The 23646-nt window shown below is 44.6% G+C and overlaps 1 protein-coding gene across 1 annotated transcript in view; it reads right to left on the reverse strand.

Annotated features, from left to right (window-relative positions):
* Positions 1 to 23646, reverse strand: part of ATP6V0A4 (ATPase H+ transporting V0 subunit a4) — a gene marked incomplete at both ends in the record, with an annotated part of 46790 nt that overhangs the window by 16824 nt on the left and 6320 nt on the right. Inside the window, 11 exons of the mRNA XM_079711591.1 lie at positions 400 to 518; positions 3902 to 3995; positions 7514 to 7671; positions 9115 to 9254; positions 10148 to 10298; positions 13532 to 13744; positions 15960 to 16053; positions 16260 to 16342; positions 18720 to 18846; positions 20049 to 20143; positions 20666 to 20791. Coding sequence (XP_079567717.1) covers positions 400 to 518; positions 3902 to 3995; positions 7514 to 7671; positions 9115 to 9254; positions 10148 to 10298; positions 13532 to 13744; positions 15960 to 16053; positions 16260 to 16342; positions 18720 to 18846; positions 20049 to 20143; positions 20666 to 20791 — 1400 coding nt within the window. The remainder of the gene's footprint in view (positions 1 to 399; positions 519 to 3901; positions 3996 to 7513; positions 7672 to 9114; positions 9255 to 10147; positions 10299 to 13531; positions 13745 to 15959; positions 16054 to 16259; positions 16343 to 18719; positions 18847 to 20048; positions 20144 to 20665; positions 20792 to 23646) is intronic.

The raw sequence follows: 23646 nt of genomic DNA on the forward strand, positions 1-23646 counted from the left end.
ATGAGAGAGAGGCTGCTGTCAGCAGGAAGAAATTATACCAAATGGAATTCAGAATTTGAGGGCACTTATGTCCCCATTTGCCCACTGGTGGGAGTTAAGCCTGGATCTAGCACCAACGGAGGCCCTGCAGGCTGGGAGGACACATAGCACTGTGGCCTTGCAGTCTCCTTCTGAACCCTCAAATATTTCTGAGGTGAAAGGTGCACTCAGCTCAGGAGAAACAGAGGTGTCATTTCTGGCAAACCAGCTTGTCTGAGCTCAAGCCAAGAGACCGGGGAAAGCAATCCCCATAGGAAGGAAACGTGCACGGAGGGGACACAGGAGCAAACTGGTGGCTCTGCCACTGCTCATCCCCGACATGGTCAGACCAACAGGCAGAAAGTTCATTGTGAAACTTACATGTGATTGAAAAGGCTGAGAATGACACCAAAAACCATCTGGACAATTCCCAGGATAACTGACATCTTCATCTTATAGGAGTTCAAGAATGTTAGCTTGTTTGAAGCCAAGTTCCAAACCTGGAAGGGAAACGTGACAAGAAAGACATGAGACCAGAGTCTAGAAGTTCTCCCAGAGTCAGGGGCGAGAGCTCGATTTCCCCTGAAAAAGTCACTCTGGGAACCACATTTTCAAATTTCTGTCCAGTTCAGCACATGCATTTTAGGCTAAGAAAAAAAAGAAAAGGACCAAACCCCTTATAAATGCAACTCTCATGACAAATGTGTTGGAACCAATAGCACCATTAGTAAAACATCAAGTAACTGGAAGAAAAAAAAAAAACGACATGATTTTTCCCCTGTTCTAAATGAAAAGACATTCTGAAACATTATGGAGAGATCTCAAACTTGCCTGGGTTCCCACATTAATGGTGTAGATCTCTGGCCCATGAATTTAGCCAAGCCTCTCTTAATAATACCACCTTTTACTCTGAATTTCTATAGCGCTTTACATTACAAAGCATTTTCCCAGGCCCTTCTCAAGAAGCCACTCCTGTAGCCAGCATTTATTGGCACAGAGAGGGACGCGTGTACCTGTCCTGCCCACACAAGACGGACACACAGAACAAGCACTCAGCGGCTGGGGGCTGCCATGGCCTCACCCTGGTTAATGGCCCAGTCACTAACGCTCTTCTTCCCCACAGAATTCTCCAACACCAACCCCCATGCGAATGATTCAAGTCCTTGCTCCCACCTCTGACCCCTCTGGAACTTTAGGCATCTGGAGGGTTTGCTCCTCAGAACTAACAAAGCCACAGGGTCTTCTTTTCTTTCCTCCTAAACTACTTCCTCCTCCAAACTCCCCTGCTTCTGCGAAGGGGTCGACATCCACCTAGTGCAGCCTCAGTGCACAGTTACCTTCCCCTCCCCCATGCAGGAACCACCTCTCACTGATTCTGTCTCGACAGTGTCCTGAGCGGCTGCCAGCTGAACAATCACTAAGGGGGCTGCTGGGAAGATGGGGGAAAGGGACTCCTATAACAGGTGCTCAGACCCCAGAGGCACCTCCACTACCCTCCCCATCTGCCCTGGCATTGAAGCTGCACCAGGCTTGCCCTCCACCCTCTGCTTTTTCCCTTTGCCCTCCTGGTTGGCCAGTCTCGACAGAATCACTCAACACAGTAAGGGCAGGGTTACCAGTACACCTTAGACCCAGCTTGGAAAAACTAAAAAATGTTCACGGTTAAGTACCAAGTACATACTAAGCTCTTCAAGTGTATTTATCTCATTTAATTCTAACAAAAACTCTATGAGATAATTATAAGTACTCCCATTTTACAGATAAGGGCATTTATCAAAATCTCAGAGAGACTAAGTTACTTACACACCCAAGGAGAAATAATATAACAGCAAATGGAGCATTTACTCTGTTTATGCACCAGACTCTTCTGGGTGTTTTACCTATAAAATTCATTTACTCTTCTGAGCAATTCTATGAGGGCTATTATTATACCCATTTTACAGATGAGGAAACACAGACCCAGAGATGATAATTTGCTCAAAATCACATAGCAAGTAAATAGAAAAGCCAAGATTTAAACGCAGCCTATCTGATTCTAAATCATGGGCTTGTAACCATTGTGTAATGTTCATTTATTATAAAATATTTACAGACGCCTTTAGAAAGCCCCCTCAGCTCTGATGCCCGAATATTTTGTGCTCTGATTCACAAACAGATCCTCAACAGAGTTAATAAATGCAGCTGTAGAAATTTACATTATGTAAAAATCAAACCCTTCATTAATATATATAAGTGCTAATATAAACACAGAAATGTTCTATTAAAGAGATTATCTCTGGGCAATCAGATTGCAGGAAGAGGAAAGGTAAGAAAGGCAACTCTTTCTTTTTATTAAAAAAATTTTTTTTAACATCTTTATTGGAGTATAATTGCTTTACAATGGTGTGTTAGTTTCTGCTTTATCTTTTTATTTTTTAATAATTTTTGTATTATATGGGTTTTTAATCATATATATTATTATTATAATGTTTAAAAAGATCAAAAATCTTCAAAAATCTAAATGTTACTAGGAAAAAATTAATTATTTTCAACACATCACCTTCCCTTTCACCCTCACATTTTTCTTTTCTTTTCTTTTCTAACTAGTGGGCAGATGACAAAATTGCACACAGAGTAAAGACTGGACCACTCAGTTCTGAATCGTGAAATTTGCTACACTCCCTTTGTCCATGAGGACCAAAATTGGGTAGACAGGATTTGCTGATGCATTAGATGGGGGCTGTGAAGAGAAGAGACAGGACAGTAGGAGCAATGAGATTCAAAGGAAAGGAAGGTCAACCAGACCCTAAAAATCACTCCCCTCTGATACTCCTCCGCTGCCTGTTCACTAATCATGAAATTCCTTGGACTGAAGATAAAGCCTTCCCGTCTACAAAAATAACAACATGCATTTCTCTTTAGCACTTTGCAGCTTACAAACAGGACTTCAAGGACTTCGCCTCTTTTGACAAAACTTAGAATGCAAGTGCCCCTGGGTGGCAAGTATAAACCAATCCTGGGTGATGCTTGCTGTTTTTATGAGACAGGAAGTGGGCAGCAAGTGGGAGGAACAGGAAAACTGAAGAGGAGATGACCCACAAGACAGGAGAGACCAGAGAACCAACTTTAGGGCCAGTGCTATTACTCTCAACTGTCAGCCAGTAAAACTGTGGTCTCAAGTTCTCTTCCAAAAAAATGAGCGTACAGGAAACTTTTATGAACCCCATGTGCCAAGTTCAGTTCCAAACACTTGTGCTCATTTGGAGCACAAGACCGCCACCTGGTGGCAATATGGTGATAAGCCATCGTGTGAGGGGTTTTACCCAAATAGGGATGCGTCTTCTTGACATCTCTTTGTACCTGCAGGCTGGACGAGGAAGCACCTTTGTTTGTTTGGCTCAAATCCAATTGAGGTAGATATAACAAACCATTAGAGTTAACACATTTTTTAAAACTTGTATAATTCTATGCAATAAAATAAAGCAAATATAAAAGCAAATCCACACTTTTCTAGGAAAAAGAGAGATGCTAATCACTGCAAGAAAACGCCAAAGTTGGGAACTTGGTTAGGATGCTAAATTGCTTATCTAATATGCATATTTTCCAAGCAACCAAGGGCCTTTTAAAGAAGCAACTGTAAACCACCAGGGGTATAACTGAGAAGAAAGAGGCAGATGTTTGGGAAGTTGCATGGAAAATGACCCAGGGGCTGGGTAAAGGGTGCAGGTAGGACATTTACTTGAATCCATTGCAGTGTGTCACAAAAACCTCCAGGACATGCTATTCTATGTCAGTACAAGTTGGTGGATTTGACAGGTTCTGGCACTTTCGTCCCCTCCACACAGAGATCTCCTCAGTGAGACATTTTACAGAATAAATATTTAATCTCAGAAGACATTATTACCGGATCAATCCCAAAAGGGTATGGATTTCCAGAGTACACTCCCGGAACGGCTGGGTCCAGCTGTAAATATGGATTCGTTTCCATTACTTGTGTACTACAGAGGGAGAAAGGAAAAACAAAACAAAACCAATGATCAACTAGAGGTAGGAAAAATACTACAGTACTATCAGTCAGCCACTTGCGAGCCAATCAAAGCCTAACTGTTGGTGCAACTCACCAATTGGTTCATTCAATTATTCCACAAATGGGTATTGAACACCTACTATGTGCTGAGTATCACCCTAGGTACTGAGCTACAGATATTACCATCTGGCCCCCAAGGAGGTCACAGTCTGAGTTTCCAAAGGGCTCTCAGCCTGACTGGGTATAGTCAAGAAAAAGTTATACTACATCAGAAAAGAGGCAGGGGGCAAGGGTGACAGGAGTATAGAGGAAATAAAACCCAGCCCTGGGACCAGGCTGGGAAATCTCCCCTGGGAGCATGAGAACTGATCCTGGAGGAGTGAACTGGCTTTCACACGTGGTCCCTGACCTCTGGGAAACTCAGCCCCTAAAAGCTGTGGTCCATTAACTGCCTTTAAATCTGTGTCCCATTCTCACCCAGAAGCACAAATGTCAATGGGCAGGAATTTCTTACCATCTGTGCAAACCTGAAGGGGTTAAGAACATTAGGGCTTAATTTTTCTTTTTTTAAGAGCACACATCTATAGAGGGGCCCAAGGATGAGTATTTGAAAGGATGAAGAACAGAATGTTGGCAACGTGGAGAGGCTACCGAGAAATACACTCCCTCCCTCCTGCAGCTGGGCTGTGGTGGGTATTTGGTAGCACAGGGGAAATGAGGAAGCCTGACTATGCTGACCAGGCCCTCAGAGACAGTGTAAACAGCTGGCCCTGACCAGCCATCTCAGACCTAGACTCCGGTCCTAACAGCACGCCTCAGTGCAAATGGTTGGATCTAATGATCAGAGATGTGTTTGTGTGTCAACAAAGAAAAAAGAGGGAACTGGCCTGGCGCCCACAGCTAAGCCATGGTATCTGTTTCACAGAACAACATCAGACAAGGCCACCCTGTGACCATCATGGATCAAGACAAAAACAAGACCATTCCACAATCATATCTGATATCAAAATACGGACAGTTCAAAATAAGGATGTTGTCCAAACCACAAAAATGACCAACATTTCCCTTATCCTCCCAGAGGCCAAATCCTCTAAGCCCTTCTAACACCCTCTTACTGAGATGCTCACCATCCCCAGAGGGCACCATCTCCCTCACTGAGTCAATCAACCCAATTCTGGTGACAACACACGTGATTCTTGTGGTCTGTGGCTGAAGGATGGTGTGACAGTGTCTCTAGCCCACTGTCAGGGAAAGCAGGCCCAAGACCTAGCTTGTGGCCAGTGACAAAATCAGCCCGCTGGGCCCTCTGCCGCTCTGATGGATGCCTACGATTTCCTTTCGCCTCCCTGCTGAAGAGGGTGTGCTTCATACCATCCATGCTTGGGCGTGGGGCTGAGCTTGGGGTCTCTCCGACTAGGCTTGGCCTCCACAGCCTGGAACTGGGGCCAGGGTAATTTACATGCACACAAAAGAACAATATTCCAACCCATGTTTGCAGAGTAAGCCAGTTGACTCGGACTTTTCCCAGTCACACTACAGGGCAAATGAAATTTTGTGTAAATAGTTTGCTGAAGTTATGCTGATTTAACACATGTTTCGGGATCCATCACTGTGCTTATGAGTTTAAAGCTGAAGAGCAAAACTCAGCAATTTCTCTCCAAATGTTATGACAGTTTTGTTCTTCTAGGCATCTCTTCAGGATACTAATTGCAAAGAAAAAACAAACAAAACCCCATAGACATAGCCATCTGTAATTGTAGCCCTGCAAAATGTTTTCTTCTTCTTTTTTTTTTTTTGCAGTACGCGGGTCTCTCACTGTTGTGGCCTCTCCCGTTGCGGAGCTCAGGCTCAGCAGCCATGGCTCACGGGCCCAGCCGCTCCGCGGCATATGGGATCCTCCCAGACCGGGGCACGAACCCGTATCCCCTGCATCGGCAGGCGGATTCTCAACCACTGCGCCACCAGGGAGGCCCTCTTCTTCATTTTTATTTACTTATTTATTGTTCAACATTCCTGTCCTCTCCTACAGGGCACTTGGACCCAGCAAAGGGACTAAAAGGAGAGGCACGGAGCCTCTGTGACACACCCACCTGTACTACAATAGCCCCTGAGCCCCGCTGGGCCCTCAGTCAGCACCAAGCCCCCAAATGCACTTAGGAACATTCACGTCGAAAGGAACCCTGCGTTGAATCTTTCCTAACTGAGAAATCCTCGGATGAGACGGATGGTGTATTCTCTCCCCCCACTTACAATGTGTGGTGCAGATTTTGGTGAGCAGATAAGACCCCTGACGTGCCTTAAATAGAAAGTCCTACCATGCTTGAGAGAGAAAAGATGGAAGCAAGGTTGCAGATACGGTTACACACCTCCGCCTCCCCTTTCTCGCGGTGCTCTCCTGTCACACTTCCCACTGGACGTTCCAGAAAGAGACAGAGAAACCTGAAGCTGCCCTGAAGCAGGTGAGTGGGCAGACGTGAGGGAACATCACCTGGGACTTTTAGGCCTCGCAAGGAACCCGGAAACCACTGTGGTTGTCTCTGGTGTGTAGTGCAGGCAGCCGAAGGTGCCCCAAAGATCCCAAGGGAGCCAACATTCTCCCTCGAAGCCCCTTCCCCTCCACTGCCCTCCTCTTCTCCCCCAATTCATCACACTGACCCACCCCTCAGACTCGAAAATCTTTCTCCCTCCCCATAAAGGTCTCCATTCCGAAGCGCTGACTCCATCCTGATGACTGTGTGTCTGACACACTGCATAATAACTGGGGATGCCTGCGGAAGGTGTGGTGGGTGGGGACGCAGAGAGCTTCCAGGTCTCTCTCCTGCAGCCCAAACTTCTCACCAGCCTGCACATCCTACCCTCCGCCTTCCTCACCCCGTCACCCACAAGTACAGGGAACAAGTACAGTAGCGCAAAACTAACCGTCTCCTCCTTTGCTTTCAACATTCAGTCAAGCTGCTCTGAGCAGTCAAAAAGAAAAAAATGCCCTTCTGGTGAGTCTGGGCTTTGAACATGGGAAACCAATCACTTATATATAGTTCAAACCTGCATCAGCCTTTCTAAAGCAAAGCCTTCTGTCCTAAGTATGTGGCTGCATAATTTCACTCTATCCCCGATTCCCTGACAAGCAAGGTATGTTTCAAACGCCACCTCCTTCTCCCGGAAGCCTCACCTCCACGACTGCTACTCGGATGCCCAGTTTATACCTGCCCCACCGTTGTTTTCGCAACAGTGCCTGGCACAAGGGATGCACTCCAGGATACCTACTTAATTCAGCTGAGGTTTTAAAAACTCTTTCCATGCATTACAGTTACCAGCGCAGTTACTGAGGAAGTGGTACAAGGTCTCACACTCAATAGACAAAGCCAAAATATTTGTTGAAGTGGTGGGCGCACCTCTGAGCAGAGCCAGGCGTAGAATCCCCCGGCCACAAGAACTGTCACTGAGGCCACCTGGATGGCCACTGAGTGACTCAGCTCTGTCCCAACTTACTTCCATGTGCCATTTCTGAACATGGGTTGGACGCTCCAAGAAGAGCCGAAGATGTTGAAAGACTTGGAGAAGCAGTCGTTGTAAATCAAGCCCGTGTAGATGGAGAAGATGCCCATGAGGAGGATCAGGTAGCGTCCGTGGAAGAAGGTGTTCCAAATCTGACCCCAGGGAGACAGAGGACGATTGTCAGTGGGCTCTGAACCAGACCCCGGGGACGTGTGTTACAGGATGCCTCCAGCACCACTGGGACAGCCACTGCAAGGCACACGGGCATCCCACCCAGAGGGGCCATGTGACCAGGCAGGCATCAAAGTGATCCAAACAGACAGGGCACACACATCCTGATTTTCCTGAGCTTCTACGGGTGATTCAGAAAAGTCCTAGAATGGTAGCTGTTACTGTGGAAACAAAGCACTATAAGCCTCATACTCTTTAATTCAGCCTTGGTTAGAAAACATAACTGAAGAAGCAGCTGAGGCCTCCCTTATAAAGGAAGGGACTTGAAAGTGGGTGGCAGCTGCCTCAAGTGCTTCTGGGACCTGCCTCCTATGCTGCTAAGTTTTACAGCAAGTGAAGTCTACATTCATCTGGGGTCTTGTTATAACAGTGAGTCTCTGTCTAAGCACATCCACCAAGAAGAGTAAAGCGTTTTCTGTAGGACAGGATGATGTGTATCAGCCGTTCTCAGAACTGCTGAAGTGTCCATTTGAGACTTTAAATATTTATTATAGGAAAGCACAGCTGTTAAGATGCTTGTCATGGAAAACTCTACTGGTCACAGGTTGATTCTCCCACTAACGCTGCTTATGACTGACTTGCTATGACATCATTGAACTAGCTCAACTTAAGTCAACTTGTATTAAAGATTGCAGATATTCTTAAAATTCAGAACAGAGTGAAAAGCATGTTTCCGGTTTATAAAATGTATTACAGTGGACATAAAGTGACGTTAGCTGATTAACTTTGAAACAATGCGGACTTGAATTGTCTTAATCTTCACAACGCCGTGCAGGGATTTCACAGAAAATGTGGAAACTTCAAGTGTGCAAGTGAAGACCCAATATTCAGGATTTCTCAGCAGTTCATAAGAATGCTGATCATGGGCTGATCGTAGAAGGGCTCTGCCATAAAAAAATATTTGTGATATTTTGAGTGAAAAAAAAGGAAGCTACAAATTAATATGCACTATTTCATCCCAATTTTAGAAAATTATATACCTGTGTATAAGCACAGAAAAAAAAAACATTAATTGTGATTTTCTCTAGGTAGTGAGATTGTTGTATTTTCCCAATTTTTGCAGTGAACATATATTGCTTTTATAATCAAAGGAAAAAATCAATGTTAAGAGAAAAAAGTAAAGGAAAAAATCAATGCCTTGTCAAGTAATGTACAAAAAACAAAGATGCTACTGCACCAAACCATCCAAAGGATTTACCTTTGGCCAGGAGTTTTTATGTTGAACTCTGGTCCTTTTTTACTTTCCATCTTTCTCTTACTTTTTATAACAACATGTTATTTCCATGGTGAAAACAATATACACATTTTTAATATTCTACTTATAACCTCCAAGAAACGAGGAGAGACATTTGATGAACACTCACCTCATTGGTGGTCTTCTGGGACAGCAAGCGTCTCTCATTAAGGACCATCCAAAGGGCTGCCAGTAGCATCACAATTCCGTGACCACAGTCTCCAAACATCACAGCGAACAGGAAGGGGAAAGTGATGATGGTGTAGGGAGCTGTAGAGGTGAGACCCACAACAGCCTGAGTCCTCCCAACATTCTTTGGGCCCCACATCAAAGATTTCTCTACCACGCTCCACGATCTCCAAGCTGGTTCCTTGTGTCTTTCTGATTCTGTCTTCCCTCACCATCCCCACCCCTGACACTCACTTACCTCCCCCATATATTAACTCATCAATGAGTAAGTATTATTATTCCCCAGTTTACAGATGAGCTGAGTTTTGGAGCAGCTAAGTGACTCTCCCCATGATCACAAAGCTTAATGGGACTTAAAACCAGTTTCCTATCTCTAAGTGCTTTCTATACTCTTTCTACCACCATCTTTTGTCTGTTTCTCCATTCCATGCACCACACACCTCCAGCAGTTACTCACAGGACCCTCAACCTTCCGGGGCCCCTACAGTATGGGTCACAAATTAGATTGGGACTCAGGCTGGAGAAGAACAGCACCATAAACTGCTTGGCTTAAGGACATCTGGTCTATTTTACAAATCCCCTTTATTTTACAAATCAACTTAGTGACACAGCTTGTGACTCCAGTCTTCTGACTACAAGTCCTGTCTACGTCCATCTCCATCTCTCCCACACAACACCCATGGGTCTGTGCAGATGCCTACAGATGACCCTCACTGAATCAGTAAGGAAACAAGAACTGAATTTGGCTGCCTGATACATCTACGGTTTAAGGGAGAACAGGTGAAATCTTGACAAAGAGCAAATCTTTCACTAATCACCACTTGCAAAAGACAATGCAGGGCATTAGGAAGCCAAAGAAGATTTTAGGAATGTCACAGTTCAAAGTGATTAACTGCCAAGGCCACCATAGGGGTAAATCTTACCCAGTTTTCATTTTCAAGCTGCCTAGTTGCGCAACACATCGGTCCCTTTACCTGGGTTCATCTCCCGGTAACTGCCTACACCATATGCATCTACAATATTCTGGAAGCCAGCTGTGAATTTATTGGTCCTGTTAAATGTGGGAGGAGCTGTTTTAGATTGCACTGCTGTCATGATGGGGACCATGGAGGAGCCACTTAGTTCCTGCAAAAAGAACATATAAGAAGATGTAAGGAAGAGAGCCATAGGCTAGGTGTCAGCAGGTGCATCACAGTCCACCTCCTGCCATCCCTTACTGGGTGAACTTGGGACAATTTTCTGACCTCTCTGAGACTCATGACCTCATCTGTAAAGTTAGTACTTATCTAATTTCTCTTACAGGAGAGTTGTCAAGAGAGTAGAGTTCCTCCTGATTCTCTGGCAATTTCCATTCTCCTGCTCCTGCAAATGTTGTGCACAGTTCTGAGCCCTCCACTCTTCCTTCCTTCCTTCCCACTTACTCTCTCAAGAGTTCATTCACTTTCCTAATTCTGTGCCTATATTCCCAATGGCCCTGACCCTCTCCGAAATTTCAATTCTCTTTTAATTGCCTGCCTAGGCTTTCAAACACTCATGTCTCAGCAACCCCACAAAAATCCAGGAGCCTAAAACTGAACTCATCAACTTGCCCCAAAGCTAGGTCCTCCCCTGACCTCTCAGTAATCTCCAATCTCCAGATTCCAGAAACTTTGGAATCATGAGACTTGACCTTTCTCTTGATTCAATTAATCACCAAATCTTGCTAATTGTCCCCTTTAAGTCCCTCCTCTTCCCATTCCCACAGCCACCAGCCTGGCCCCGAGCCTCACCATCGGACTCCAGTCTCTTTCCCTTCCATTTAGTGCCTACTCCAGACTGTGTAATCCTTCTTTTAATAAAACAAAATAAACAAAAAGCAGTACTTTAGTCATGTTACCCTCCTACTCAAAAATCTTCAAAGGCTTCCTATTACCTAAAGAATGAAATCAAATCTCTTTGGTCTCATAATCCAGACTTCTTTACAACACTGATTTAATACTGTATTCACACCTTCACCTGCACTACTTCTCCATGGAAATCAGCCAACTCCACACTAGGCTTCTCTCTTCTTCCCTTCTCCAAGTATTAACAATTCTCCAGCTCACCCCCCAGGAACCTTCTGGTCACTCCAAACTCCAGCAGTGCTTTTACCACCTGAACACTCAGTACAACTTAGCACCAACTAAATGAGTGCTCAGCCATCCTCCTAACAACTCGATGACGCAGGTATCACCACAAGCCTCACTTTACAGATGAGGAAACTAAAGTGCCGAGAGATTAAGTAACTTCCCCAAGGCCACACAGCAAGTCGAGGAGATCCTCACTCCATTTTTATATGCCTTTTCATACGTGTGATTATGATCTCCTTGAGGGCAAGGACTGTGGCTTCCTCCTTTTTTCTAAACATGCCTTCCAGGAGCTGACACCATGCCTGCCATGGAGTAAGTATCTTTTGCTTATGTGATGATGATAATGATAGCCACCCCCTTCCACTTCTCTCCTCACCTCCTACCCACACAGGTCCTCCACTCCGACCTCAGGAAGTAATTATCTCAGAGGACTGGAGATGCTGTAGAAATGGTCCCAAGTAGCCCTGTAGGAGTCTGGCCCCTTCACGATGACAGGATGTCACTGTTGGGTGCAGACCCCTGCGTTAGGGCAGCCCTCTCCCACAGCCCGGCTGTCTGCCCCACACGGCAGTGAAATGTTTCTAAAACACAAACTGGACCATGTCGCTCCGGCACAGGAAGATACACCACTAGAGAGTCCGTCCACCAGCACCTGCCCTGCAGCCTCTCCCCGACCTTACTCGAAGCCTTTCAACTTGCCGCGCCCCAGCTCCAACCACTGGCCACCCCACCTCCCTCCACCTGCCCACCGACCGCCCTTCCACGGCTCAGCCCGTGCACTCCCCTGGGAAGCAGCTGCCCCTGCCAGTCTGGGTGAAACGCTCTGTGTAAGTGCCCCGTTTGGGTAGTTACTGGACCACGATGTGGGGACATTCAAATCCTACCTCCTGGCTACAGGACCGGGGTCAAGTTACTTCCACTCTCTGTGCCTCGGTTTCCTCATCCGTACAGAGGGGATAAAGATAGCTCCTATCTCCTCATCCAACCCGACCTCCAGGTTGGGTCCCTTCAGACCCTTCAGCCCGAAAGCTCTTCCTCCCACCCTGCCTCATCTTCCCATGACGTGCAGGAAAGTCTGCTCCAGTGCCAGCTGCTCAGAGGGGCCTTCTCCCCAACAGCCCTAGCACGGTGTTAGAAATGCCTAAAGCTTCAGGGCCCCAAAGGCCAAGCCATGCGTTCCTCTGCCCCCACCAGCTATGCCACCCACTTAACAGGAAAGGCTCCCCACCTAGCCAGTTCTCCCAGCAGCCAGACCAACGGCACACTGCCCAGGCTTCAACCTGATGAGTTTCACCTCCCTGCCGCCCCAGAAGATCATTCAAACAAGCTAATAATCACATTCTCCCATGGAAACAGGGGTCCCCCTATCCTCCTGTCACTATAAAGCCTGCCTCCCCTATAGCTCCTGCTGATTCATTCTGCTGATTCATTCTGCTCCCAAGTGCAGGTCCCAAGTGCAACCTCCATGTGGTCCTGTGTGACGTGCAGTGTCCTCCCCTGGGCTGTGAGTATATGTGACTAATAAACTGTGGCCAACCTCATCTGTCCAGTATCAGGCGTCGTGTGTTTGGCCACCTTGTGATATTTAGGGCAGAGGGTCCCTTCTTTACCAATGGGGTGAATAGGTGATCGGACAGGCCCCTCACTCCCCACACTCTTCACTTTCCCCCTGCTTTACTTCCCATTCACCATGCATCACTGCCTGAAATCACATTAGTTAGGGACAAGCCTGCTGTCTATCTCCCTTTTGAGAAAGTCTATCAGAGCAGGGCTTTGTTCTGCCAGCACAGCCCTAGGTCAGTTCCTGGGGCACAGTGAACACCTAGAGGGATGACTCAAGAGCGTGGTGAGAGTTACAAAAGGTGCGCTGAGTGCTCAGCACAGCGGCTGGCACAAGGGAGCAATCCACTCCCTGCGTTCTGGCTGTTATTGCAGGTGCCTGGTTATTTGTCTTTCCGGCTAGACAAAGGTGGTATCTACAGGTATAACTAGCAGAGTGACGGCACATCAGTGCCCAGTACACACTCGCTAAGATCAAAGAAATGTTGCATGTTTATCAAACGCTGAGAAGAGCGGGAGCTTCTGACATGCGCCCACGCCCTGGATAAGGACCGAAGGCGCAAAGATAAAGGAGACAATCCCACCAGGTGAGGTTCGCTTGACTTAGGAGGCTGACAAGCTGAGTGCCCGGCAGAGAGGCTGCTCAGGCTGGACGTTGACCACCCGCCTCCTGCTCCGCGCGCCACGCACCATGCCTTGCTCCAGTGCCCTCCTGATGCGCACAGCGTCTGCCACCGGGAACCAGATCTCAGCGATGATGCACTGCTGGGTGACGTCGATGTTGCACATGTTCAGAATGTGGTAAACAGCCTTCATCTTGTGCACTTTGATGACCCAGGAGTGCCAGTTGGCAGCTGCTTCTTGCAGGAGGTGCTGACGGTGAGACTCTGTCTGTGTTATGACCTGGGCAAAAAATACCAACAGCAAAACAAGGGGCACTCATGGAGATGCCGGACAGTGTGGCAACAATGGAGGCTCATCGGCCACGGAGGCGTCCTCTGCTCCTGGCCCCTCTTCTGGCCTGCAGCTCTCACCCGGCCTTTAACTCTCACGAGCAGTTTATGTCCCCCACTAGAGGGTAAAACCCTCAGGCACGGACTATATCTTCCTTTTCTTCTAAATTCCTTATAGTACTATTGCAATGTATTGAAATGTGTCCTTCCCAGAAGATATGCTGAAGTACTAACCCCTGGTAACTGTGAATGTGATCTTATTTGGAAATGGGGTCTTTGCAGATATAATCGAGTTAAAATGAGATCATAAGATGAGGAGTAGGGTGGGCGCTATTCCAGTATGACTGGTGTTTTTATAAGAAATTTGGACATGGAGGCACACAGGGAAGATATGTGTGATGCAGGCAGAGACCAGAGTGATGCATCTACAAAGCAAGGACCATCAAGGACTGCTGACAACCGCCAGAGGTTAGGAAGGTGCCTTAGTCAATTCGGGCAGCTATAATGAAATACCATAGACTGGGTGCCTTATGAACAACAGAAAGTTTTCACAGTTCTGGAAGCTGGAAGTCTGAGATCAGAATGCCAGCACGGTTGGGTGAAGGCCCTCTTCTGGGTTGCAGACCTCAAATTCTAACTTCACATGGCAGAAAGGGCAAGCAAGCTCTCTGGGGTCTTTTTTAGAAGGACACTAATCCCATCCACGAGGACTCCACCCTCACCGAAGGTCCCACCTCCCAACACCATCACCTTGGGCATTAGGTTTTTGACATTCAAATTTTGGGGCAATACAAACACTCAAACCATAGGAGAACAGGCAAGGAAGGATCATTTCCTAGTGCGTTCAGAGGAAGCCTGGCTCTGCTGACACCTTGATTTCAGACTTTTCACCTCAGAACTGTGAGAGAATAAATTTCTGTTGTTTTAAGCCTCGCAGTTTGTGGTAACATGTTATAGCAGCAATAGGAAACAAATATACCTATCAAAATGCCTTACATACATAACCTCTCCAATAAATGACAAATGAATTAATGAATGAAGGAATGAATAGGCAATTTGGCCCCCACAGAATTTATTTAGTGGAATTAGTTTTTGTTCTGGTGATACAACACAGAAACCCTCTTCAGTAACCTCTACGGGGCTGCTCAAGTCATCCGAAATGTAAGTTTAGCATAACTTCCATTCTCCTCATGCAGTTTTCATAAAATCCAGCAGAGTATTTGGGGGGAAAGGACTTCAAGGGTAATTAATTGCTTCAGGGAACCACAGTCTCCCTGACAAGTGACAAAGAGGGAACAGAGAGGATTAGAACAATTAAACACAGCTTTTTCTGGGAAGATAAAGATGTTTGTTAGCCTAGGAGCTTCGAAAAACACACACACCTAATTTCTAAAGATACTCATTGAAGACCTAGAACTGTGCTGACCAGTATAGCAGCCGCATTTTATACAAATAAAAATCCCATCCCCCAGTTGCACTAGCCACGTTTCAAGTGCTCAGTGGTCACATGTGGTCCATGGCTATCGCACTGGACTTGCAGGTTATATAATATTTTCACCACCACAGAGAGTTCTATTGGACAGGGCTGATCTGGAATAGGCGATTTGATGTAGGCCCAGCTCCTTTCAGTGATTACTTGCAAAGCTTATTGAAGAAAATCATATGTGTTGAGAGCCATCCTAGGTGATGACAGATTCGACAAGAGGATATGAATTGGGGGCGTGTTCATATGTGAAACTAGACTCACTGTCTTGACAGAATTAATTGCTTGGCTCCCACAACTGGGCAATTCCGTGGGAAAAGAATCAGCAAGACTGGCTGGTCGACTTAATTGGCTAGTGAGTTATATCACAGATGCGGCCTAGGCCAGTCTGGCAATAAAAGGCTCCTTTTATCAGACTGGGGTGGGCACCTGCAGGTTGACCAGGGCTGTGGTTAATTCTAAGTCCAGGCAAAGCATCACTGACATGCAGAATCATCACCGTGAGCTTAGTGAACACTGTTTCCTAATTATGAACCCTTCTGCCACAACAGCCAGAAGAGCATAGCAGACATTCCAGCCAGCCTTGGAGCAAGGGCCCTGGGAGACAGGACTTATAAGGAAATGGCAGATGTGGCCTATCGGCAGCCCCCGCTCAGGTCACCAGCCCGAACGCCTCACTCACAGTGATTAAATCTTCCAGCCTCATGTTGACACCATCCAGCATCTCTCTGCGCTCCGACGCCGGCTCTGGGCAGGGGTATATGGTGGCTCGAAACCTGTGTTTCATACATGTCAAAGGACACACATGGGTTATTGCCAAGAAGCATTCTGCACATCCTTTTCCGCTAACCCATCATTCGCCCACTTTGGTTAGATGACCACCTTCCCCTAGGTTCTACGTATTGTATTCAATGTATTGCACACACCCTGGCCTAATGCTGACCCAAATTGCTGATGAAAAGAGCCCTTAATAGCCACTTACCCATCACAAATCTTCTTGATTTTCTGCCTGAGCTGCTCTCCTTGATAAAATATGATGAATATATTCTTTTTAATTTCTTCTCTCTGGAAAAACAAAACAGTAAAAAATATAGTTTTAGAAAATTTTTAAATCTTCTAAATTTAAAATTGGAAAACTTAAACTTCTCCCAGTTGATTCAAGTTCATAACTCATGATGGTTGAGGGCAAGGCCACTGAGGCAGGCTGGGTGGGGCCCCCAGGAAGGCTGATACAGCCTTAAAGGGACCACCTTGCTGTTTGCTACACTATTTGGATCACAGCTGAGCCTTGTGTTCAGCTCTAAGCCCTGTGCTTAAGAGATGTGTTAAGAAAACATCCAGAAGAGAAGGGCCAGGATATTGCAAGGCTTAAAATAAAAATAGCTGACCTAGCTCACCAGAGTTAACTCATACACAACATTTAAATTTCAGGGGGGAGTGGGTGTTTGATATTTAACAAAGGTAGAGCCAGGTCTCATGTTGGACTCACACACTCACTGTGTGCCCGTAAGAACCCTGATTAAATGCAATTTAAAAGTCCAAGTTTGACATTTTACAAGAAAGGAAAAAATATGCATTTCACAAGAATATATGGAAATGTTCAACTTTTACTGTAAGCATAGAAATGTGCTGTTTTACTCTTATTTAGTTTGGGATGGGGGGTAAAGGCAAAATGAAACCCATTGTTGGAAAAGTGGTAACAAATGCAACGCACTCATCACACACCACTCAGGTATCATGTATCTTTGGAATCAGGTACGACCCCACTGAAAAGCCATTTGTCAGGACCTATCAAGGGTCATGAAAATGCTCACACCCTTTAAGCCAGCAATCCTATTTCCTGAATTCATACCAAGGAAATAGTTCAAAATAAAAATCCACATGCATGAAGATGCTTATCATAGTGTCTATATTCTGGAGAAAAATTGGAAATAAAGTGTCTAATAATAGACAGTTAGTGTCACATCAACTCAATGGAAATATGAGGCACCAATTGAAAATAATATCAGAACGAACTGTCTCTTTGGTAGTTGCTCATGGGAGCAGGGAAGGAGTATTTCAGGATTTGGGGAACTGCCTGCTTTACATTATTTGAAGGAACAAAGGTTCCTTCAACCATGGAGTTCACCCCTAGTCCTTTGCTGAATCTCTCAGATCTTCTTGTCTCTTGATCCACCAGAACCAGGAATCCATTCTGATCTCATGCTATCTGTTCAGTGATCTTCAATGTCATCAGGCTAAAGTCATCTTACTTTGTAAAGACTCTCTCTACCACCACGACTATCCCATGTCAAAACATGATTGTGAAAAGTAATGATTCAATGTCGAATTTTAAAATAATATTTATAAATGGCACATAGTAATACAGGAGGGCATTTATATTATCTAAAATCAAGAGAAGGCCAAAAAAAATGATTTCCATGTTATTACTACAACCATATTAAATTACACCTGCCTACGGCTATGGACTAGAGAGAAAGAGGACAAGAAAAAAATAAAGACATTAGAATGTCTTTTTTTTTTTCTTATTTTAAATTGTATGTGTTTTAACAATGAAGTTGTTTTCCATGAAATAAAACTTAAAATTACATTTTTTAGCCTCACTCTAGACAAGATTATGACTCTTTTAGAAATAAGCCCAGCTTCTTGGAATTAAAAAGTAAGTGGGGCTTCCCTGGCAGCGCAGTGGTTGAGAGTCCGCCTGCCGATGCAGAGGACACGGGTTCGTGCCCCGGTCCAGGAAGATCCCACATGCCGTGGAGCGGCTGGGCCCATGAGCCATGGCCGCTGAGCCTGCGCGTCCGGAGCCTGTGCTCCGCAACAGGAGAGGCCACAACAGTGAGAGGTCCACGTACCACACACACACAAAAAAGTAAGTGGATTTAAATACTAACCGGAAGGGTGGAGGAAGCATACCCTACAGAATTAGTAGCGATAACCGTGTGGCACTCAGTGAAGGGGACCCTCAAAATCTTCGTTCGAAGTGTGTGGCCCATTGACTTCCAGCAACTAACTGCAAGCTGATTAGAAATTCGGGTTCCCGGGCACCACCACCCACTGAATCAGAATCTGTCGATACACTGAACAAGATCTCATGCTCCCATGAACACTGGAGCTTGGGACGCACTGACCTAAATCAGTTCTCAGTGCTTTGTGATGAAGACACAGCTGCCATTCCACCTGACACTACTACAGCTAAGTTTCCAGGAACTGGTATAGCTACGGTATTTGGAGGAATGAACACTTACGAGGTGTTAACAAGACTCAGTCCTTTCATGGGTATTTTTTAAAAGGAGGGGTTGGGGAGGAAAAAAGAAAAGAAAGGAGAAAAAAAGGAAATAGATATTAGCTTCATAGAGCTAAAGACTCAGTGTTTGAGAGAACCTTCTGGTGGGGCTACAGAAAATTTCAGAAAACATTTCCTGCAGCCTGAGATACCCACTGTAACAGGATCTTCCAGAACTGTGTCCATCTCACTGAACTTTAAGTAGATGTTTCCTCGGCAAATTCGCCACAGCAGCCTCTCAAAGGAAGCCATCCTCTCCCGGTTGACCACACCAGCCGTGAACCTGGGCAGTCAGAAGAGAACATATTACTGAGGCACAGGGAGCGGGGTGCAGGGAGAAGCCCCTGTAGGATAGGAAGATGTGCAATCACAAGGTGGAGGACCACCTTCCCTCTGAGCAGGAGGTAAGGACATCGCCCTGATGGGCAGGGGCCACAAGGCCACTCTGGATCCCAGCCCCAACTTTCCCCAAGTCCCTTTTGACCTCCTGTTTCCTTTGACATGTCCGGGTTTCCTTAATCATCCCAATACTATACATTCACTTATTTGCAATTAAAAATATGATAGACCATTCATTATAGCATTGTAGCTAAAGGGAGCAAGTGTTCAATCTGCTCAACAATGGTCTCTATGAGTTTATACAAATAAGGTACTAAAACTGAAACATATATATTGATTTCTATACATCTCTGCTTTTACAATCATCTAGGTATCTAGATAATTTCTGATCCGAACTTTTCAAATGAACTTTAGAATGGTTACTTTCACTGGCCTGTTACTTTAAATGTACATTGATTCTGCATTACCTTCTGATCAAATATTTTCAATACATATTTTCCTTGCCATTTCAAATTCAATGTCTAGTGCCTCAAATAGCAGGCCCCCAAGTACCTATTGAATAAAAAACTAGAATTCTAAAACTCACTTTCATCAGTTTTACTTGGACACTGAATGAAATCCCACGATTTTGAATCACCACACATTTTGGTGGGTATTATCACATCCTATTACCTCTACTTGTGGAAGACACGATTGCATAACTACCTCATCGCTAATTACACTCAAACTTCACACACCAAATCTATTTTATTACCAAAACAGTATTTCAGAGACAAGGGAAAAAAAAACATGTATCCCATAGCCTTGTTCCAAAGTCAGGGAACAGTTGTGAAACCCCATCTAAACAATTATCACTACATCCTTCCCATGTGGAGACAATACACACATCGCACTCTTCAGACTCAAGAAGGTCAGTATCACCATAAACAAGGTAACACTACCTGCAACTCTACTAACCTGGTCAGGTTAGACTTGGGTTTATTACTGGATGGAGGCCTTACAGTCGTGTGAAAGAGTCCTCATGCCAGTCGCTATTTGTCCATTCATTCATTCACTCACTCAGGGAAATGTACCACACGCCAGGCACTGAGCTACGGACCAGGGAGCCATCTACACATAACCTTCAGAGCAGGGAGTTTCACTAACCCCAGCTTTCCACTCATGTATGCAGGTGTAGGTCTTAACTCCAGGAGACCAGAAGTATCTTCCATAAAGAAATCATCAGCTAAATTGGTTTCCGTCTGAAAGTCAAAGAATCACTGTTTTCATTTAAATGTATCTAGACTACCTTAAAACCACACCTCATGGTTTTGTCTGCTTTTAATGATATTTCAATTGTCCACAAATAGTTAGAATTCAAAAGGTAGACTGCTTAGACCTGATCTATTTTTCTGTTTTAAATAAAGATTTATGTGTGTGTCAAAAAAAAAAAAAAAAAAAAGGCGGAGTGCTCCTTGCCAGATCAAAAAGCTTCCCCAGTCTCTTCCTACCAAAATCCCAAATCTGCTCAAACTAACTTGTGCTTTTTTCTGACTTCCACTTCTGTCTGGGCCATTTGGGGCACACACTTTTTAGTGAGCATCTTAATATTTTTGCATTCATTTCAACCAGTACCACATGCCACCCTAACCCTCCCCCTCCCCCTCAGCCCAGCCATGTGACAGAAACAGCACAATTTATTCATATTCCAAACCAGCCAGTTGTCAATATGGAAATTTGAGGTTCTGGAGGAAAAGGCCCTTGAATAGTTCCCAAATTACAACCTCAAAGAAGTCCTGGGTTTTCTTCAGGAGATGTTTGAATTCAGTCAGTTCTAGGAAGCTTTTCTTCAAAGCCTGATAGTTCTGATTGGCTTCCTGTAACTCTCCTTCCAGTTTTTCTAGAGCAGTCTAAGCAGGAGGGAAAAGAAAGTAAGCCAGGCAGAAAGCACTATGACACTTACTGTACATTAACGGTAACGGATAACTAAATATCAAAGCGGTATTCAGTGCATCACAAGGTAGCTTGAAGTTGAGAGGCCTGTTCAATCAAACTCAGCAAGATTGTAGAGCTGTAAGTAAAGCCACTCACAGGAGTTCTCTCATCAAATGGGGGGGATCAGAAAACAATCTGGGGGAAGGGACGTTAGCTGCATGAGGAAGTGAAGGCATTTCAGCAAATCACGTCTCTTCCCCCATTTTAAACACTGAATGGTGAAGCTGGAGTAAATTTACATGTTGAGAATTCCTTCTGCCCCAAATACATTGTAGTGATAAAATACAAAATATATTTTCTCATAAAATATAAGAAGAGAAACCACCAGTTCTGAGTTGGGGGGGCCTGGAGAACCAGGTACAAGCAAGTGAAAAAGGCAACACAGAGAAGGGTGAGCACAGAAGGCAAGATGACAAAAACGAAGAAGAAACCAATCTCCCTCTCAAGTGAGGCTACAAAAAGAATATGGCTCATGAAGAAGTCTAATGATAGGAAAAGTCACCAACAAAATCAACAACCAGAACACAAAATCGCAGTGGGTGGAATTATTTTTACAGAATAGTCTGAAAGAGTTTTGAATGTTCGAAGAGATAAACAAAGGTATTACTTCCACTAAAAAGTAAAACAAGAAATTACTAAACAAACATGTCATAAAATGAAAGAACAGGAAGTATTAAAAAAGAACTACTTAGAAATCTTAAAAATGTAATAACATACAGCTACTGAAATTCAAAATCTAATAGGTGAGTAGGGACTTCCCTGGTGGTGTAGTGGTTAAGACTCTGCACTCCCAATGCAGAGGGCCTGGGTTCGATCCCTGGTCAGGGAACTAGATCCTGCATGCATGCCACAACTAAGAGTTTGCATGCCACAACTAAGGAGCCCTCAAGCTGCAACCAGGACCCAGTGCAACCAAATAAATAAGTATTAAAAAAAAAATCCAACAGTTGAGGATCAACTCTCTACTGGACACAATTTGAGATTTAGCAAATAATGTTAAAATATGAAAGCTCATTTCTCATTCATCCAATATCCATCAACAATAGAATGGATAAAATGTGGTACATTAAATAAAAGAAACACTACCCAGCAGTGAAAATGAATTTATTTCAGAAACATGAAAAATACAAAACTCAGGTAGTGATTATCTCCAAGGGAGGAGGGGAGGGGCGATGAGGGGCACACAGAGGGCTTTAAGAGCATCACTGTGGTCACTTTTCATCTTATACAGGGTGGTGACACTTGATATTTGCTATATCATTATTCTTTGTACCATACATGTTATTTTCTAAAAATCCTAATACACCAATTATTTAATAAAAACAATTACAAATAAATCCATACTTAAACACATTGTAGTGAAACTATAGAACAAAGACAAAACCTTAAAGGCCATCAGGGGGAAAAAAGACATATAATCCACAAAGGAAGGAGCATTGAACCAGCAGCAGATTTTATGGGAAAAATTTACTAAGCATGTATCTCCAGATGTTAAGCTTAACTATAATCTATAGCTTTCAACCCAAGAGAAGGGTGAAAAGGGTTGAAGGGTATTACAGAAAGGCAGGAAAGGGGAGAAAAAAACCAAAGGAATGGTATAACAAAGAGCCAGTAACTCAGTAATCACAATACATGAAAATGGATTAAGGTCATCTATTAAAAGACTGACAGTATCATGCTAGATGTTTTAAAAATCCATCTAAGAGACACCCTTACCAAAGAAATTAAACAAACAAAAAATAAAAAGATATCCATGAAAATGTTAGTTCCTATCTTCTAAAAAAGCACCTTAATATCAGACAAAATTGAATATTTAACATTTTTCAAACATACTTTAGTAGGGAGACTACACAATGAACCCACACACTGGTCACCCAGCTTCAATTGCATCCCATTCCTTCCCCTCTCAAAAACAATCACTACCCTGAATTTTGAACACTGACTATAGGTGGCACAAGTTGGGGGAAAAAATGAAATCCTCATTTCTTTTCTTTTAAAAAATAAATTTATTTATTTATTTATTTTTGGCTGCGTTGGGTCTTCGTTACTGCACGCAGGCTTCAGTAGTTGTGGCACGCGGGCTCAGCAGTTGCGGCTCATGGGCTCCAGAGCGCAGGCTCAGTAGTTGTGGCTCATGGGCCCAGTTGCTCCGCAGCATGTGGGATCCTCCCGGACCAGGGCTCGAACCCATGTCCCCCGCATTGGCAGGCGGACTCTCAACCACTGTGCCACCAGGGAAGCCCCGAAATCCTCATTTCTTAACCATCTGCTCTATCCATTTAATGATTCCATTAAAAGTAATGTTGCCATTAAAAATATTTTGGAGAGGGCTTCCCTGGTGACACAGTGGTTGAGAGTCCGCCTGCCGACGCAGGGGACACGGGTTCATGCCCCGGTCTGGGAGGATCCCACATGCCGCGGAGCGGCTGGGCCCGTGAGCCATGGCCGCTGAGCCTGCGTGTCCGGAGCCTGTGCTCCACAACAGGAGAGGCCACAGCAGTGAGAGGCCCGCGTACCGAAAAATATATATATATTTTTTGGAGAACTACGCAGTATCTAAGAAGTGGTTTACAACATGATAGTAAATGGAAAAGTAGAAAACTATAATGTATATTATGGATACGTAGTTATAAAAAATACAGCTGGCAAGAATAAAAACAGAAAAATTAAGGCCGTTTATGCTGAGATGGTAGATTTGTGGGTAGATTTTATTTCCTGAATTATTATTCCCTCTAGGATTGCTATGAAAACCTCTTTAGAAATTCTACAA

This window comes from Hyperoodon ampullatus (assembly GCF_949752795.1).
Source record: "Hyperoodon ampullatus genome assembly, chromosome: 9".
NCBI lineage: Eukaryota > Metazoa > Chordata > Mammalia > Artiodactyla > Ziphiidae > Hyperoodon > Hyperoodon ampullatus.